The 19,188-nt window shown below is 38.7% G+C and overlaps 1 protein-coding gene across 1 annotated transcript; it reads right to left on the bottom strand.

Moving 5' to 3' along the window:
- Window positions 1-5,499: 5,499 nt before the first annotated feature.
- LOC122041901 (SPX domain-containing protein 1-like) lies at window positions 5,500-7,083 on the bottom strand. Its single transcript, XM_042601764.1, has 2 exons — window positions 6,405-7,083; window positions 5,500-5,914 (listed from the first exon to the last, which is right to left on the bottom strand). The coding sequence occupies exons 1-2, from the start codon at window positions 6,430-6,432 to the stop codon at window positions 5,652-5,654; spliced, it is 291 nt and encodes a 96-aa protein (XP_042457698.1). The 5' UTR covers window positions 6,433-7,083; the 3' UTR covers window positions 5,500-5,651.
- Between the last annotated feature and the right edge of the window lie 12,105 nt (window positions 7,084-19,188).

Genomic DNA, 19,188 nt, shown 5'->3' with positions numbered 1-19,188 from the left:
AAAAGTAGGCAAGAACTAGCTTGTAGAGGGTCTACGACTAAGGAATAAAAGATTCTTCGTTACAGTCTGTGATCAAGCTCAATCACAAAGTCTTCTGTAAGCTTATAAGGGCATAAGTTAGTCCTCTTGGGACGGTGCTGTAATTAAGACATGGGATATTATCACATGATGTCTTAAGGTCAAAATTTGACGTGTCCGAACATGTCTCCCCCCATACCTTGTCACATACACTAATGGCTAGTAGTCACCCGTGATTTACCTCCTCCGTATTGACATAGGGACGAGTTAACAAGGGCGTTGGGGGCAAGCAAATCGTCTTTTGCCATATTATAAGGGCATAAGTTAACCCCCGAACTTGACACAGATGGTAAATATAAAGTAATTTATCTGTAGTAAATAGGGTGGAGTCTCAGAAAATGCATCGCCCGTCATACACTTAACATATGTGCTCCGGATGAACTGTTAATATGACGATTCCACTTTTTCTTTGTATAAGGGCATAAGTTCAGCAAAGTGAGGATCTCCAAGCAAAATAAGTTAACTAGATGGGATTCCAATCGGCTAGAATGTTAAGTTGATTATAAACTCCCTTTCTAAAACAAAATACTTTCTGTCAGGACAGAGTCGAATGGACTAAGTTCCAATCAATTGAACAGGATTTCAATCAATTTAGGACTTGGTAAACTTGACTAAATTGTCAGCTATAAGTTACTTTCTTGTACAAGGTATTTGCATCTCTTGAAGAAAAAGTTTTACAATGGTAATACATGAGTGATCCACGTAATGGGAGTATGGAGTAGTAGCAGTAGCTTGAACCATGAAAAAAAAATTATCTTATTTGTATTTGCATGATTCATGTTTGATTTCTAACAAATTTTCACAATATCTTATATTTTAATATGAACAAGCATAAACATCCACAAGTACTAACAAAGTGTTTTATTTTTTTTTTTGCAAATTTCTTATTTGCAAGTTAATAGGCTTTTCAGCTTTATTTCTTCTCTCAATTTTAATTATTTGAAATTATAAAAGGACACTTTGGGCATTTGCACTAATAAAGTATTGTACAATACTAAACTAATTATCGACACCAAAGTATCATATGCATCTAGAGAATGGAAAACAAAAAACCAAAAAAAAAAAAAAAAGCTAAAACAATTTAGCCTGACCCGTACTAAGAACACAGTCACTAATTCTTCATCTGACTTGATTTTGCATCACAAATGCTCATGCTTCCTACTTTTATAATGGACTGAATACAAGTCATTTGTTTCTGTGGCCTAATAATTACATAGATGAATTGAATGATGGATGAAAGCACATTCATTGTCATAATGAAATGTTTGTTTGTATAACGTTACATACCAGCTAAAGTTACAAAATTCCATGGTGGCAATGCTCAAACACCAAAAGAATGAATAGTTTGCATCAGTATCTTAAATATAAAAAAATGATGGAATGCATGGAATGGAATGAAATTTGAATGATCTATACTAGCTGTCATACTTTTTGGGTTGGTGCCAATGAACAATTCTTCTTGTGACGGAGCTGACGAGTGAAGATTTAGGAAGCGGCTGCCTTTTTCTATATAGATGCTTCCTTGCAAGATCAGTGTACATAGGTCGATTCTCCAAGTTTCTTTCGATCTGGAAAATCATGTATGAAGAACAAAACACTACAATAAAATCTCTCATACACATCAGTGGAACAACAACGGTTTTAAGCTAAAACCGATGTCTTTGAGTATTTAACACCGGTTTTTCTAAAAATCGGTGTCTATGAGCGCAGATTTTAGCTCATAGACATCGGTTATTTAGGCGATGTCTATGAGCGCCCTTTTTTCATTAATAGACACCAATTTTAACAGCGGTTTTTAAAATCCGATGTTAATAAACCAAAATAAAATATTTTAATATTCCCACAAGCCAAAATCTGCAACACTGTGAAGTTCCCTCCAAACCTAAATCTATATCCCGCCCCTTCCTCCGCGCGACCATCTCTCGCGATAAACCTAAACCTAAGACCTCCGACCATCCGACCATCTCTCTCAGCCTAAACCTAAACCTCCGACCATCTCTCTCAACCTCATCTCCCTCTTCCCCCTTCCTAGATCCTCTCCCGATCAGGATCAAGACACGACGAACTTGCTTCTCCGTCCAACCACACCGCATCTCCTCCAACTCCTCCATTTGGTTGAGAAGAGGAGGCCTTCTTCGCATTCCAGTAGTTTTTGCTTCATCCATCTCCGGTCCAGCATTCACTGCCACCGCTCGAGTCCTTCTTCACATTCTGGTAATTTTTCCTTTATACATCATCGCTACTGAATTTCTTCCTCATCTTCGACAGTTTCATCTTCTTGATCTCTTGTTTGCAAGTATTAATTGATTGATGCATGTAATGTGTTTGATGAATTTCCTCAAACACTACCTTGAGTTGATTTTATCATTTTTGTTTGATAGATTGAGGAGTTGTTAGTTCCTGTTGCTAAGTTGGTTTTATGTAATCCTTGAACTATCAAGTTTCTTTTATGTCTAGGCTAATTCTTTTCACTGATATGTCATGGTTTCTGGTTTAGAAATTTATTGGTATAATGATGAAGTAGTTGGTTTTTGGTTTATGAAATTTATTCGTATCCTTTTCTGGTCTAGGCTAATTCTTTTCTGATTTTAGATTCATTAGTACAACAAAATGGACAAGGCATGGATGGCAAAGGATAGATTATCACATGAGTTTGAACTTGGACTAGAATCTTTCTTGCAATATGCGTTGCAACATGCTACTAATCCTACTAGTATACCTTGTCCTTGTACGAAATGTGGCAATCTATGGAACACTAATATTAGCAGCATAAGGGCACATGTGTACTGTAATGGTATAGACTTAACATACAAAAAATGGATATGACATGGGGAAGAATCTGTATTAGGAGATTTAAAGAAAGAGAATGATGCAGGAGAAAGTGAAAACTATTTTGCTGATAAACCTATAGATATGGTACATGCTGCATATGAAAGTTCAGATAATCCAGATCAATTTATAAAATTACTTGAGGATGCTGAGAAACCCCTGTATGTTGGGTGTACTAAATTTACAAAGTTATCTGCAATTGTGCAATTATATAACTTGAAAGCGAAATACAGCTGGAGTGATAATAGTTTTACTGAACTACTTGTCTTGTTTGGAGAAATGCTTCCCGTTGATAATGAATTGCCTTTATCTTTATATGATGCAAAGAAAAGCTTATTTTTGATGGGGATGACTTATAAGAAAATACATGCTTGCCCTAATGATTGTGTCTTATACTGGAAGGAGTATGAGGATTTTACCGATTGTCCTACTTGTGGGTTGTCAAGGTGGAAGTTGGCCAAGAATTCTAGGATAATTGAAGGAGTCCCTGCAAAAATTTTATGGTACTTTCCTCCTATTCCTAGATTTCAAAGAATGTTTCGGAGCAAGGAAATATCTAAGGAGTTAATTTGGCATGCTAATAAAAGAGTATGTGATGCCTATATGCGACATCCAGCTGATGCACCTTGTTGGAGACTTGTGGATCATAATTGGCCAAATTTTGCTTCTGAGACAAGAAATCTAAGGTTGGCCATAGCAGCTGATGGGATCAATCCTCATAGTTTGATGAGTTCTACATATAGTTGTTGGCCAGTTATAATGATCATCTATAACCTTCCTCCATGGTTGTGTATGAAGAGAAAATATATGATGCTCATGTTGTTGATTTCTGGTCCTAAACAGCCGGGAAATGACATTGATGTGTACTTGGCGCCTTTGATTGACGATTTAAAAGAATTATGGGAAGTTGGTGTTGAAGCATATGATGCACACCGAGAAGAAAGATTCTTGCTTAGAGTTGTCCTATTGTGGACAATTAATGATTTTCCGGCATATGAAAACCTGGCAGGATGCACTGTAAAAGGATATCAAGCATGCCCTATCTGTGGTGAGAAAACTTGTGCAAAAAGGTTGAAGCATAGTAAAAAAATGTCATTTACAGGTCATAGATGGTTTCTTCGTAGAGATCATCCTTATCGAAGGCAGAAGAAGGCATTTGATGGAACACAAGACTTTACTATGGCCCCAAAACCACTAAGCGGTGATGAAGTTTTAAAAAAAGTAGAAGGAATTACATGCCGATGGGGAAAAATTAGAGCAAATTTTCAATCAAAGGAAAATGATGGTAAGTCCTGCTGGAAAAAAAAAATCGATATTCTTTGAACTTGAGTATTGGAAAGATCTGCATGTTTGACATGTTCTTGATGTGATGCACATAGAGAAAAACGTTTGCGAAAGTTTGATTGGTACATTACTTGATATGCCAGGAAAGACAAAAGATGGAATTGCAGCAAGAAACGACCTAGTGGATATGAAAATTAGGGGAGAATTAGCACCACAAAAAGGGGAGAAAAGGACATTTTTGCCCCCAGCATGTTATACATTAAGCAAGGATGAGAAAAGAAGACTTTGTAATTCATTGTTCGGAATTAAGGTTCCCACGGGTTACTCCTCCAACATCAAAAACCTTGTCTCAATGAAGGACCTAAAACTGGTTGGTCTTAAATCACATGACTGCCACACCTTAATGCAACATTTGCTTCCAATTGCCATCCGTGGTGTTCTACCCAAGCATGTCAGAAATGTTATCACAAGGTTTTGTTTCTTATTCAATGTATTATGTAACAAAGTAATAGATGCCTCAAAGTTGGATAATGTACAAATAGAAATTCTGACGACGTTGTGTTTGTTTGAAAAGTATTTTCCACCTTCATTTTTTGATATAATAGTTCACTTAACAGTTCATCTCGTGCGTGAGGTCAAGTTGTGTGGACCAGTTTGGTATAGATGGATGTTTCCATTTGAAAGATATATGAAAACATTGAAAGGTTATGTGCGGAATAAAAATCGACCAGAAGGATGCATGGCTAAATGTTATATTGCTGAAGAAGCTGTAGAGTTTTGCTCAGAATTTCTATCTAATATGAACACGATAGGGATTCCATCAAAGCATCGTGAAACAATACTCACTAAGTCCTTGTCAGGTCAAGGTGCACTTCTGTTGTCACGATCACTACAAGAAAAAAGCCTAACAACAACGATTTTTCACCGTTGTCGTAGCCCCTTTCGGACTGTTGTTAAAGGTCATGTTGTTAAAAGGGGTACCCAAAGACAACAGTTTTTAACCGTTGTCTTTGAAGGCAAAGACAACAGTTTTACAACGGTGAAAAACCGTTGTCTTTTCCTTCAAAGACAACAGTTTTTCACCGTTGTCTTTGAGCGTCTACCTTTAATAACAGGGTCTTCAACAACAGTTTTAAACTATCTACGACAACGGTGAAAAACCGTTGTCTTTTTTAGATAAAAAATTAAAAAAAAATTAATACATAATTTTCCAATATTATAAATCATTCAAAATACTAAATTTCAAAATAAAATTTAATATACAATTTTCTAACATTCAAAAATAATATCTATAACATTCTGAAGAAATTTCATAAACAACCAACAAAATGATAACACTATTAAAACAAAGGTAGAACAATATAACACGAGATTTTCTAATCTGTTTTGACTGTTGAACTTTTGCTCCTAATCTGTTTCAAGGACCGCAATGCTGCTACAGTGCTCATTATGTATAAGCTCTACATATATTTAATCTCCTCCAACTCCGGAACCCTCCCACCTGATTGTGTCGGCTTTGGCACTCCATTTTGTCCGTCGCATTCTGCTGAAATTGACAGGTTGTTGCTGGGGAAGAGGTGGTCGAGCATAGCCACACACTCCTTCACGAGTTTGTATAGGAGATCAGTTGTAAAGAATGGCTGCTGCAGCACCTTTTCGATGAAGGGTTGCCTGATAAGTGCTCCTGTTCTCTTGTCATACTTCTTCAGTATTTTCACTAGACCTGAATTCATCACAACAAGAATAATAAACCATCTAAATGAGTGCACAAATTTTAAAAAAAAAAGAACCAGAAGAAAGGACAGAACAGTTAATCAATAACACTCAGATAATTGTAAACTATAATTAGGCTCTGATCATGACTATGCTAACATGAGTTTCCTTGTTAACAAATTGAGAAATAATGGTTTGGAGAAATTAACAAACAAGACATGTAATATCTAAAACAAATGGGAGAGTTTGATACCTAAATAAAATCAACCTTGTTCAGTCAATGTAAAATCAGTTAAACTGCATTGGTAGTAGGCAAATAACATAATAGATCTAACAGAAGAACATAACGAGTAAATGCAGGAAAATAAAGACAACATCTAAGTAAATGCAACTAAACAAAATGTAATATAACAACATAAGAACATGACTGTAAGAATGAACATAAAAGTGAATTACAACTTAACAATTCAAACAAACAAACAAAAATAAATCCTAATTACCCAACCACTTCTTCTCTTCTATGATCATTCACCACACGACAACCCCCGCCGTCACACGGAGGCCTGGATCAGAAACACCTTCACCAGCGGACAACAACTATTCCGGCAGAATACTCAACTCTGGCAATCAGTGATAGATGATCTCTGCATCTTCTGGAACAACTATTAATGAACGGAATGGAACCAATAACATCAGTGATAAGTGGACTGCCGCCAGCGATCTTCTTGCTCCTTTGCCCATCGGGGTAACTCCCTCAGTGAGAAAAGAAGTCCAGATGATGGTCGGGGATGAAAGGGGAACACCGGGGAAACACCCTCAGCGAGTTGATCGGAGCTCTCTCCTGTCTTCTCCTCCTCTGAACCCTAACGGGGAACACCCTCAAGAGAGAAATCAGAAGATAAAGAGAAGGAAACTCACCGGGGAAACGCCCTCAGCGAGTTGAGCTTGATCGGAGATGCTTGTCGTCGCTTGCAACCGCCGGAGATTGCCACTGTCCGTTGCCGATTGGAGCAGATCACAGAGGAGGAAGAATAGGAAGGGTTGGCCGGCCGACGGCAAGCGAAGAGAAAACGCCGCCGGCCGGAGAAAAGGGAGAAAGGAGAAGAGGTGGTCGCGTGCCCTAGCTTTGTCGCGAGCAGAAGAAACGCGAACCCAGAGGAGTTCTACTGTGCCGTGTGTGGAGTGAATAAGGGAAAGGGTTTCTTAACGGGTTCGGATTTGGGTTAAGGAGAGGGATCCGATCCATTAAGAGTATGAAATTGGACTTTTGGAATTGTGCTTTAAGAAGTGGGTTGGGTTTAGGTATGGATTTGAGTTAAAGCCATTAGAAGAGGATCCCCTTCTTGATTGAGCTAGATAAGTCCAACTCTCTATTTGACTTGAGTCAAATATTCTCAAATTGAACCGGGTTTGTATTTATAGCTTTCAACCAATCGGTTTGACTCGACTCGTGTCCATGACTCCTCTTTAATTCCCTACAAAAATCATGAAATAATGCCAAAATTAGGGAATAATTATAATAAGCTCACAAATATATTCTAACTCATGAATTATGATATTAAGCAAGATTTAAGTGAATGAGAGGATAAAAATGCTAAGTATAAGAGCCAAAATAATATACAAAAATATCCATTATCAAGGGCTCGGCAGGTTATTGTGGCGGTGAGCTGGGACAGAGGAATAGGGCAATGCCAACACTAGAGTAAAGATCGGTTAGAGAAAACCTAGTTTGATCGTCGAAGCTGCGATGTGTAGAGAGGCGCCGCAGGAGGTTAGATCTAGGGTTCAAACCCCTCTTAACCGGAGATCCACCAATGCAGGGTCAGCGACTCTAGGAGAAGAGAAATCTCCGGATGGACTCCAGTGATCAGTGGAGAAGAGCCTTAGCCGGCGGTGGACGCTTGGTGCTAGCGCGATCGATTTCCTCGTGGGTCCGCCGTCAGGGAAGAGTTAGGGCTTGGCGACGGCAGCTATGGCGTTGATCGGAGCAAGGCACGACTCAATGAGGCTTCAGCCGGCGTTGAGTAACTCTTAGCTGGTGGTTATGTATGCGGGGAGAAGAAGTATCGCGGCGTCGATAGGCGGCGAGGATCAGCGTCGGGTTGGGAAGGAGGGGAAAGGGGAATCGGCAGTGGTGACCTAGCCTCACGCGAACAAAAAAACTCTTTATTCGTGAATTTTTTCGTGAAGTTAAAAAACTATTATTTTTTTGGGATTCAATAACATTCAATAGACAACAGTTTAATAAAACTGTTGTATATTATCATGTAAGCAACGCTAAAAGACAACAATTTTTTAAAACCGTTGTCTTTGACATACATTAGACAACAGTTTTTTAAAAATCGTTGTCTTTGACATACATTAGACAACAGTTTTTTAAAAACCGTTGTCATTTAAAAAAAATTATGGTGAACAACAACGATTTTCAATAAAACCGTTGTTAAATGGCAAAAAGACAACAGTTTCTCGAAAAACTGTTGTCTATTAGGTATGGTTAAATCTAAAATTTCTTGTAGTGGATGAGTGGGAACAAGCACATCGGTATGTATTGGAAAATGAAGCTGAGGTTGATCCTTACATTGTGTAAGCCCTCTAGTTCAGTAATAATCTCCTGAAATTGTTTTAAAAAATATCTGATTACATCTCTTCAAAATTTTTTGATTAGGGAACATATGACACACTTGAAGCAAAAATTTCCTATTAAAGGTGCAAAGTGGTTACAAGATAAACACCACAGAAGTTTTATTTCTTGATTCCATGAACATGTAAGTACCATAAATATTAGCATGTTTATTATTGAACACAAGAACTTTAAGAATTTTAATAATTAAACCCCCTTATGATGAATTGTAGGTTACAAATACAACATCATCTTCCTCCAATCAATTATCAGAAAAAGTGAAGCTGTTGGCAAATGGACCTAGCAAGCAAGTGCTAAAATAGTCTAGTTATATGATCGATGGGGTCACTTATTACACGAAAGAACGTGATAATGTTACAGTTGTTCAAAACTCGAGTGTAAGCTTGCTCGCACAAACAATGCAAGTTGCAAGTTCAAAGGATAAGAATCCAATTATAACAGACATGATGTATTATGGTGTGATACAAGAAATATGGGAGCTCAATTACCATGATTTTCAAGTTCCAATGTTTAAGTGTGATTGGGTAGAGAATAACACTGGTATTAGAGTAGATGATAATGGTTTCACCTTGGTAAATCTTAAAAGAATGGGATTCAAATCCGACCCATTTATCTTGGGCACTCGAGCGAAGCAAGTATTTTATGTAGAAGACCCTCAAGATCCCACATGGTGTATTGTACTTTCAACTACAAATAGAGAGTATTTTGAATACATCACTGATGATAAGTTGGGAGATCCTTCAATCCACTACCAATGCTTCACAAAAGGGATGCCATCAATGGATATTGACTAAACTGATGACAATGAACCATCCTATATTCATGGAGATTGTGATGGGATTTGGGTTGACAATGAGAATTTTTAGTTTGGTAACTTTATTTATGGTTTATATATGTGACTATTTACTTTATTTTGGTAACTTTGGTTCATTGTTTGGTAGTAGTTTTTTTTTTAAATATACGAATGTTTACTTTGTTGTGATTTTGAATGATATGCTCTGCTCTATTTCAAATTCTCACTGTTATGATTAGGTTTTCGACACAATGAACACTAGAAAAAAGGCCCATTTAGCACGTGATGATGATAAGTATTCACACACAAATGCAAAAGACAAAGAACAAGATCAAAAAGAGGGTGTTGAGGATAGCCAGGACATAGGATCAGACGGGACGACCCAAACAACAAGATCAAAAAGAGGTCGTACACAAATGAATAAGCTTGTTGTTCAAAGGATTTAGGGAGTCAAACAAAGTGTCAAATTTAATGAGTATGGACAGCCAGTTGGCCAAAAGGCTTCTGAATTGCAAAGTTTTATTGGTGTGCTTGCTCGGGAAAAGGTTAATATTAATTACAACTCTTGGAAGCAAGTGCCAAATGAATTTAAGAACATGATATGGGAATCTGTCAATGTAAGTAACATGATACTTTCTTATGTGATGCATTTTTTTCTATCCTTTTATTTATATACTTAAGATATTTGTTTGTGTAGTTGACATACCAACTGGACCCAAAATGGAGGAATGGGTGTTTGATCTCTGCAAACACCAAGTGGCGTCAGTATAAAACTCACCTCACCAGGACATTCATCCAACCAAATAGAAATAATCCGAAGCTTCTCAATAAGGTACCTCAAGGGCATTGCATTTCACGTGAAGATTGGAGTAGTTTTGTGATTAATCGGATGTCTGAAGAGTTTATAGTAAGTTGTTTAAGGTGGTCTTTTTAAATTCTAGTTGATATATGTGGTTATAATTCATCTATCACTATGTAGAGGAAAAGTGAACTACAAAGTCAAAGAAGCAAGGCAAACTTATACCCTCATCGTCTTTCTCGAAAAGGATATGCGGGTTTGTCTGAAGAAATAGTAAGTATTTAGTTAACATTAAATTCCTACTTATGGTTGTCATAGTTGGTATTGAGTACGTTGACTTCATGTGGTTTTTTGCTTATAGTCCAGTGTTTTATGTGATGACGAAGAGATAAACAGAGCCATCCTCTGGAAAAAAGGGCGGCTCAACAAAGCTGGTGAATTTGTTGGCGATGAGTTGAAGCAAACAGTGAATAAGATTGTAAGCAAAAGTATACATAAATTGCTTATTTTGTACATATATGATATATGTATATATTTAAAGTTATTGTATTTGGATGCATGATAGGATGATTATATTGTCCAAAAGAAGGATGGTAAGATGCCCTTTACCAAACCATTTGAGGATATTCTCACGAAGGCCTTGAATTCTAACGAACATGGTAGACGTGTGAGAGTCATAGGAGCAAATGTCACTCCATCATCCTTCTTCAAGCTTGCTAGAGGGAAGGTGCAAATTGATAAGGCTGCCTATGAAAGGCAACAGAAAGAGTTGAAGGAGGCAAAAGCTATGCTTTCTGACTAAGGTGACAGAATAGAAAAATTGGAAGCAATGGTGTTGAAACTTTCTGGTCGAGAATTTGAGAGTGAGGAGAAGGGTAGCTGCTCAGTTAAACCACAATGCCTCCTTGATATAAAACCTGAAGTTGAACGTCATAGGCGCCTCTCAAATGAAGGCCTAGAAGAACATGATGATGATGATGTGAAAGTTATTGAGAAGGATTCGGCTTTACAGGTTAAATATATATTTCACGTTGATATTATTATCCCATCGTTAGTATCTAATGAATCTTGTAAAGCACTATCTGTTGAAGATTCATGAATTGTTTGTCTTATAGGGAAAAGCAGTGATGTTGTTATTGCAGCCTAACGACAGACTGTTGCATATGGGACAATTGTCTCTGTTAATGGACCTGGCAACTTTATTGATGATGTTCCATTACCCGTGAATTGCATGAGGATTGCCATTGATAAAGCAATTGATCAATCAGCACCACTGCCTGTTGCAATCCCGTCTGCATGTCAGAGGTGGCCATGTGGCTTGGCCTGTGCACTTAATCAACATGCGGGATGAGGTAAATGTGATAAAGTGTTGTCTAAATTTTGTGTACATTTAAAGTATGTCACATATCTAATATATATATGGTTGCATCTACATATGTAGAAGACCAGGAAGAAACAAGTTGACAACAGACAAGAGAAGTATAAGTTACAATCGTCCAATGCGCCAAGACCCTTACACATCTTATATAGTTATTTTCAGCGTCTTGATGAAACAGAGAATGTGATTTTGGAATTAGTTCCTGATGTATTTGGCATGGAGCGCACAGTCCATGTTAATTGCGATGACATATTTCCCTTTTGTGAATTGAAGTCAATCACAAACACTTGCATAGTTGTGTATATGTGGTAAGCTTTCAATTGAATTGGACTTTATTTATGTGTTTCATTAATTTAGATTTCATCATTTTTTTGGGATATTTTCCAATTTTAGGCATCTATATAGAAAGATGCAGGAAAAGATGTTGCTGCAGGATTTCAGATTGGTGGATCCAGTGCCTATGGAATATGTACCATCAAGAAATCAGAATAGATATTTCATCCAAGAACAGTTGAATAAAAGGGCTTGTTACTTAAGCAGTAGGCTAATTGGTACCTCATCTGGTCAATTGGTTGTTGTGCCATGCAACGTTGGGTGAGTAAGAATAACATTATATATCACTCTCACTTGCATATTTTGAGAACTTGCAAGATGCATATATACACTAATAAAATTTTTTAATATAGTTTTCACTAGATTTTGACTATCATCAATGTTGAGAAGGAGATTATTTTTTTGTTGGATCCTCTTAGTCACCGCATTCGTGATCAAGATTGGAAATATGTTGTCAACATGTAAATTTTTTGGGTTCTTTTCTTACCTTTGTTGAAACATTCAAGTATTTTGATGTGGCAATACAATTCCCACGGGTTATATGCATGTAGGGCCTTGAAAATGTATAATGCGGAGGCTGGAAGGAAAGGGAAAAAACAACCAACATGGGTAGTTGTCAAGGTATGTCCTTTTGATTAGCAACTGTTTCACTATCCTTGAAGGAGTTATTCCAATATTTCTTTTCTAACATAGGCTCCTCAACAACCGGATGCGGAGCAATGTGGTTTTTATATCATGCGATATATGAAAGATATAATTGAAAATTTTGGAGTTGACCACAAGGATTCACTTCCAGCAATGGTAATAATACAATATTTTCCATTTTGCATATAAGCCCTAAAGATAATTTGTTTCATTTTCCAACACTGTTTTAGTATCATAATTGATACAAACTCATTGATTTTGATTGATTATGAATGTCTCTTAGCTTTTGAGATCTTGCTGCTGCTATGTTTTTCCCCTGGTGCTTGATGTGTTTCTATGTTACAATGATTTTTTTTGTGAACAACCGGATGCTTTTCCCCTGGTGATTTTGATACTTTCTATGCTTTTCCCCTGGTGCTTGCTATGATTTTTTTGATACAAACGGATGCTATGCTTTTGTTACAATGATTTTTTTGATACAAATCGGATGCTATGCTTTTGTTACAAACCAGATACTAGTTGGAGACTAAATGGCTGCAGTGAGTAGAGTGGTTGGATAAGCTATCTTAAATGGTAACCTTAGGATTAAAGTATTGATTACATTTTTTGAACCTGCTCAACTTCCTCTAAATATCTAACACATTGATACTCGAATTTAACCTAACCTATTAAGATAACACATTGATACTCGAATTTAACCTAACACATTGATACTCGAATTTAATCAAACCTAAAGGGTACCCATTACCATATTTAGCTATACCAATGAATTTCAAGTTCAACTAGAAGTAAGAGTGAGTGTCAATATGCCTGTGGGTATCTCCTACATGAAGCAAATGAATAAAAACTACAAGTAAAGTTTACCTACATACCCTGTTATGACTTCAGAAGAACATGTTGAATTTTCCATGTATGCTGGCCTTTAATATAGAGGGCTACAAGAGGATTATATCTTAGGTCAAGACACTCCAAATCCATCATAAACCAAAGGGAAAATAGTTTCTACTTACTAGAGGATTGAATGTACCCAAAAGGAAGCTCTAATTAGAGGATTGCTGTTTTGGGTGCTGAACTAAGGAGGCAGCTGCCTTCTTGCCGCATTCCTTGCTGCTGTGGTTGGCAGCAGAAATCACAGAAAATAGGGGGCTTTGTGCAGGATATTCAGGATACCAAGATGGCATCAGAGGTAGTACAATAAATAGTATATCTCTTCATCAGAGGTAGCTTTGTTCTTCTATGCTTCCTTCACTGGATTTGTTGTGTAGTCATATTTGTTTGTTCAACCATTATCATGCCTAGTAAGTTGTTGTATGATGTTGTCGGTTCTTATCAATCTGTACACTCGAATTAGAAGGAGCAAATTATCTATGCTATATTCTAAGCAGCATATATAAGTGTCATATATGAAAGTTTTAGATTCTATGTTATATTCGTTATCTTCCACAGCAGCCTTTAAAAACTCAGTATTCTATTTTATTTGATACATGTACACATTTGTTTTAGTTATTTGACATATGGTGGATTTATGTGTTTTTACAGTTTACAAATCTCAAGTACTCCAGAGTTGAAATTGATGAAGTGCGGTTCGAGTGGGCTGAATGCATGCTAGATTACATTTGAAGTGCAGTTCTACCTTGATGTGTTAAAAGAATGTTCTACCTAGATTTTGATATTTATTAGCTAGCTTTTGATGTAAAAAGAATGTTTGGGTATTTTATGGATATTGTTGTAAGAAGATTATTTATATAATTTGTGAATATTTGTGTATTTTATGGATATTATTGAATGAAGAATATTTGTATAATTTATGAATATTTGTGTATTTTATTTTTATTGTCAGTTTTTCATTGTTTCGTAAATCAAATGTGTGCTGTTAAAAAATATACATATTACATCGGTTTTCCACCGCTGCAAAACCGGTGTTATTAACTAATATTACATCGGTCATTTACCGTTGCCAAAACTGGTGTTATTAACATACAATATTACATCGATTTTATACCGTTGATGAAACGGTGTCGTTAAGTGATACTACACCGGTTAATAACCGATTCGAAGACCGGTGTCGTTAAGAGATACTACACCGGTTTTTATCCGATGTCTAAAATGGTAGACTAACATCGGCTTCATAGATATCGGTCGAAAATGAAATAGACATCGATAGAAAACTGATGTTTATGAAGATTTTTGTTATAGTAAAAATTTGTTAGGTTCACAATCCATATATATATATATATATATATATATGAAAGAAACAACCAAAATCTTTCATATAGCTAATTCTTTAGGCTGCAACTTTTCAAAAGGTCATGGAATTAACGTTTGTATGCAAAAGTAAAACAGTCAACTTTTCAAACATGTTACACTGCCCCCATGAACCATCCAACGTTTGATTGACTGGTGCTTAAGTTAGAAGGCAAGAGTTAACATTGATTTATTAATTCATGACTGCAATTACAGAATCAGAGATATGAGTGATACAATAAGGGGGCTAGGTTCTTGGCATTGCACCATATTATTTGATGACACTTGCGAAGTCTAGAACTTGGTTACGGGTTATGATAGATCGGCTGAGCGGATGAAGGAGGGGATCAAGTTAAGAGAGATAGGAAGGATATATTGTCGGCCAACTGCAGACCGAGCGAATATCCAGGCACACATATATGCTCAAATGGACAAAGTCCGCCCAAGCTCCATGTATCCATATATGCTCGGCCGGGCAAAATCCGACCGAACATGAAGGCATTTAACCTTATATAATATTTTCAGTATTTTACCGATCGACTTCAGACCGAGCGAGCACCCACATAAAGTCCACCCGGGCATAAAGACATTTAGCCTTATACAATATTCTCAATATCCCTGTAACGACCCGGCCCTCTTGGCCCATTTGGCGACCCTCGGGTCGTCGACCGTCGGCCCTTATGTCGTCGGCCCATTTAGCCACCTCTCATGTCGTCGACCGACGACCCTTGGCTGTGTCGTTACTCACTAGGACTTTCCACCCCTGACAGTGGATTTTAGCCTCCCCCAGGATTCGAACTCTAAACCTCCAGGCTTAAGTATTAGAGTTTATGAATCCTGGTAACCAAGTGAGATGATCTCACTTGGTTACCAGGATTCATAAACTCTAATACTTAAGCCTGGAGGTTTAGAGTTCGAATCCTGGGGGAGGCAAAAATCCACTGCCGGGGGTGGAAATTTCTAGTGAGTAACGGCACGGCCAAGGGTCATCGGTCGACGACATGAGAGGTCGCCAAATGGGCCGACGACATAAGGGCCGACGATCGACGACCCGAGGGTCGCCAAATGGGCCAAGAGGGTCGGGTCGTTACAATAAAAAATTGTCACGCCCCGGGGGTGTCCCTGTCCGAAGAAATTTCGGCAGCACCTCCGCTGTACGGGTGACAATCTGAAGCATTTCTACAGACACAATATACATCAGTCACATGCGGCTGGAATACATACACAACCACGCAGTTAATAATCTCAGCCTACACGGCTGGACAAACATAACATCAACCACGCAGTTATATAAATTTTTATCAGCCTACTCGGCTGAAACCAAAACCAACACAGCAGAAATACATGAAACAAGCTCATACAAAACAAAACAACACACTGCTAGCCGGCTAGGCTTACACCACACAACGACACAATACTCTGAAAACAAAACCGGAATACACCAAGCCAAAAACACACATATCATATACCAAGATAAAATAAACAAGAAGGCGGAGACATGTCTTCTGATGTGACGTGGGGACCAGCAGGCAGGATACTCCAAGCGACTCCATAAACAATCTGGTACCTGAAAAATATAGAGTCCACGGGGGTGAGTTCAACAACTCAGCGAATACCAATAGACATGCCTAGTAAGATATATCTAACAGCAATAAACATGGAATACAGCTTCCTAATCATATATATAGGAAAGATGCAAAACTGAAAGGTAACTGAGGAAGCTGTACTCACCAGGAACTCCTATCCAGAACAAAAGGGTCGTCAAACCGAAAGTGTCCTAAATCCTGTATGCATGTCAAACATATGCATCCAACCAAAATGCGGCAAACAAATGCAGCAAACACAATCACAAGAAATAAATGCATCAATGCGTATGATGCCAATGATGCGTCCTGGTCACCCCTGACGCCAGTCAGTCATCTCACACATAAATGGTGAGACAGAGTGGGTAGGGCTGTGACAACCGTGCACTCTGTCGTCACTGCTCCTGATGAGTGACCAAGTGGACGGGATGCTGTCGGAGTACACCTATCCTCCTACCCCAAATCATAAATGGGGGAGCGCAATGCTCTCATCTCCCGGTACACGATGACGGGGAGGAATCTCTGCCGGCTATCACGCTGCGTCACACTACCAATGAGCGGACCAACGGAGCCAAACAAAGTCCCTGCTGCAACACACTCTGCCTGAATCGACCACTAACCCATGAGTGGTGGTGTGTGCAGATCCATGTAACTGGCGATGTGCTCAACAATAATGGAGTCGACTATTGCACAGCATGCAATCATGATGCATGACAATATCCTGATCATCATAGAAAAATCCATATATATATAATATAGGTACCACAATATCAGTAAGTCAAATTCACGGATCTAAGGTATACTGGTCCTCTATGGTATAACAACCTAGATCCTAAACATATCCCCCTCCATAACATATGTACCAACAATATGCACAGATCAAAGAAAAAGGGTCTAGATACACAAATCAGATATGATATACAAATAGAGGTACACAAGTCAGGTATGGTATAAAAACCTAGGTATCAGATAATCTAGATACACATGCCAGAAAATAAAATCCAAAACCTAGTCCTAACCTCAGTAGGTATGGTATGTCACTTACTATAGGAACCAAAGTACTCATGGCAATAATCATGAAACGTAAACATGGATACATAACAAACGACCAATAGATCATGCTATGGGTATCAAACCGTGACATACCAAGGCAAACATGATCATTGCTTACAGCTATAAAATACTATGCATATCCAATAGACAATATCATAAAGATAAGTCAAGAGGTACCCGCCTCCAATAGAAAGGATCGTATCCGCAATAGATCCCTCGTCGAGACATCGTCTCGGATCAAAGTCCTGCAACCACATAACGCATGGTACAACTAGGTCAAATATGAACTAGTGAGCTAAATCTATCATGAACCAAAAAGCTAACTTAACCCTAATCTGATTAGGAAATCCATTCTCATTAGTTCAATTAAATTTAACTCAATTCATGAACTCTTATCATCCTACAAACTCACCAAATTTTTCGTAGCTAATGGTGGCTCACGACTGAAAGGGTTTCACCATCGAAAGATGATCTACTGTTGCCCACTCTTTTCCTGCTAACATAATAATTCTGAATCAACTAATCCAATCCAATTAGGAGTTGCTATAAAGCATAGTCAATCACAACAACTTAATCTAGATCAATTCATAAGAACTCACCCAAATCCAGTCGACTTCGTTGTTGACTCACTCGAAGATAGTTGTTGTCTTCCAAAACCAAATACCTAAAATCATCACTTGTTTGTCGGTATTCAACAGGTCCATAAGGCTACTAAATGGATCATACTTGCTGAAAACCACCTACCTAGCACTTACAAATCAGATCATGAGGAGGTAGTTCTAGCGTTGATCCTTCTCCGGCGACCACAACACCCGGCGAAGATGCAGGTGTTGGAGCATCTCACTGGTGGTGTCGGAGAGTGGACAGAAGCTAGGGCACGGAAATGTACCTCTCGCGTTGGGCGTCGATCTAGGGTAACGCCACAAGAAGAAGGCTCAGATGCTAGATTCCCGGCGATCTCCAAATGCCTGCGACCAGAAGAGGAGAGGGAAGATTTGACATTAGGGTTCCTGGGGCCGGCGGCTCTGGGCTGTGCCGACCGATCGGCGGTGGCAGTGGAGTACGAGGACTTAGGGCACAGCAGCGGCGCAGGATTCCAGTGGTCGGCGATGTCTCGAGAGGATGTGGGAGCCGCGAGTCGCTAGGGCACGGGATACTTGCCGACGGCCGACGCTCGGGAGAGGAAGAGAAGGAGAGGCCGGCGGTAGACTGAGATCTCTGCGGCGACGAGGCAACGGCAGAGGGAAGGACAAGGGAAGGACTTCTGTTGGCGGTGAACTCATGGTGGCCGGCGGTGAAGAAGATGAAGACAGGGGAGAAGATGGAACCGTCGCCGGCGGTTTTGGCAAGGAGTCGGCGTCGGGAGAAAAAGGGGGAAGAGGAGAAGAGTCGGGCAAGTAAAGAAGAAAAGAAAAAGGGAAAAGAAAAAGAAAAATAGAACTTTTCCTCGCTTAAATATGGTAGCCTAAACAGGCTTTTCCCGGGCCCTGTTTTTATCCCCGTAAACTCATCCATACGGTCTCCAAAAAATTCCATAAAAATTTCTAAAAATTTCGAAAAATTCCCTTATTATTATCTACCATTTTCTAGTATTTTACAATCCCACTGGCCGACCACAGGTCGAGCGAGCACCCACGTATTCATATATGCTCGTCCGGGCAAAGCTCGCCCGAGCATAAAGGCATTTGGCCTTATACAATATTCTCAATATCCTACCGGTCGACCGCAGACCGAGCAAGCACCCACGTGCTCGTATATGTTCGTTCAGGCAAAACCCGCCCGAGCATAAAGGCATTTATCCTTATATAATATTCC

This window comes from Zingiber officinale, chromosome 2A (genome assembly GCF_018446385.1).
Source record: "Zingiber officinale cultivar Zhangliang chromosome 2A, Zo_v1.1, whole genome shotgun sequence".
NCBI lineage: Eukaryota > Viridiplantae > Streptophyta > Magnoliopsida > Zingiberales > Zingiberaceae > Zingiber > Zingiber officinale.
The sequence above is the reverse complement of the archived record's forward strand: the minus strand, read 5'-3'. Positions and strand labels throughout refer to the sequence as shown.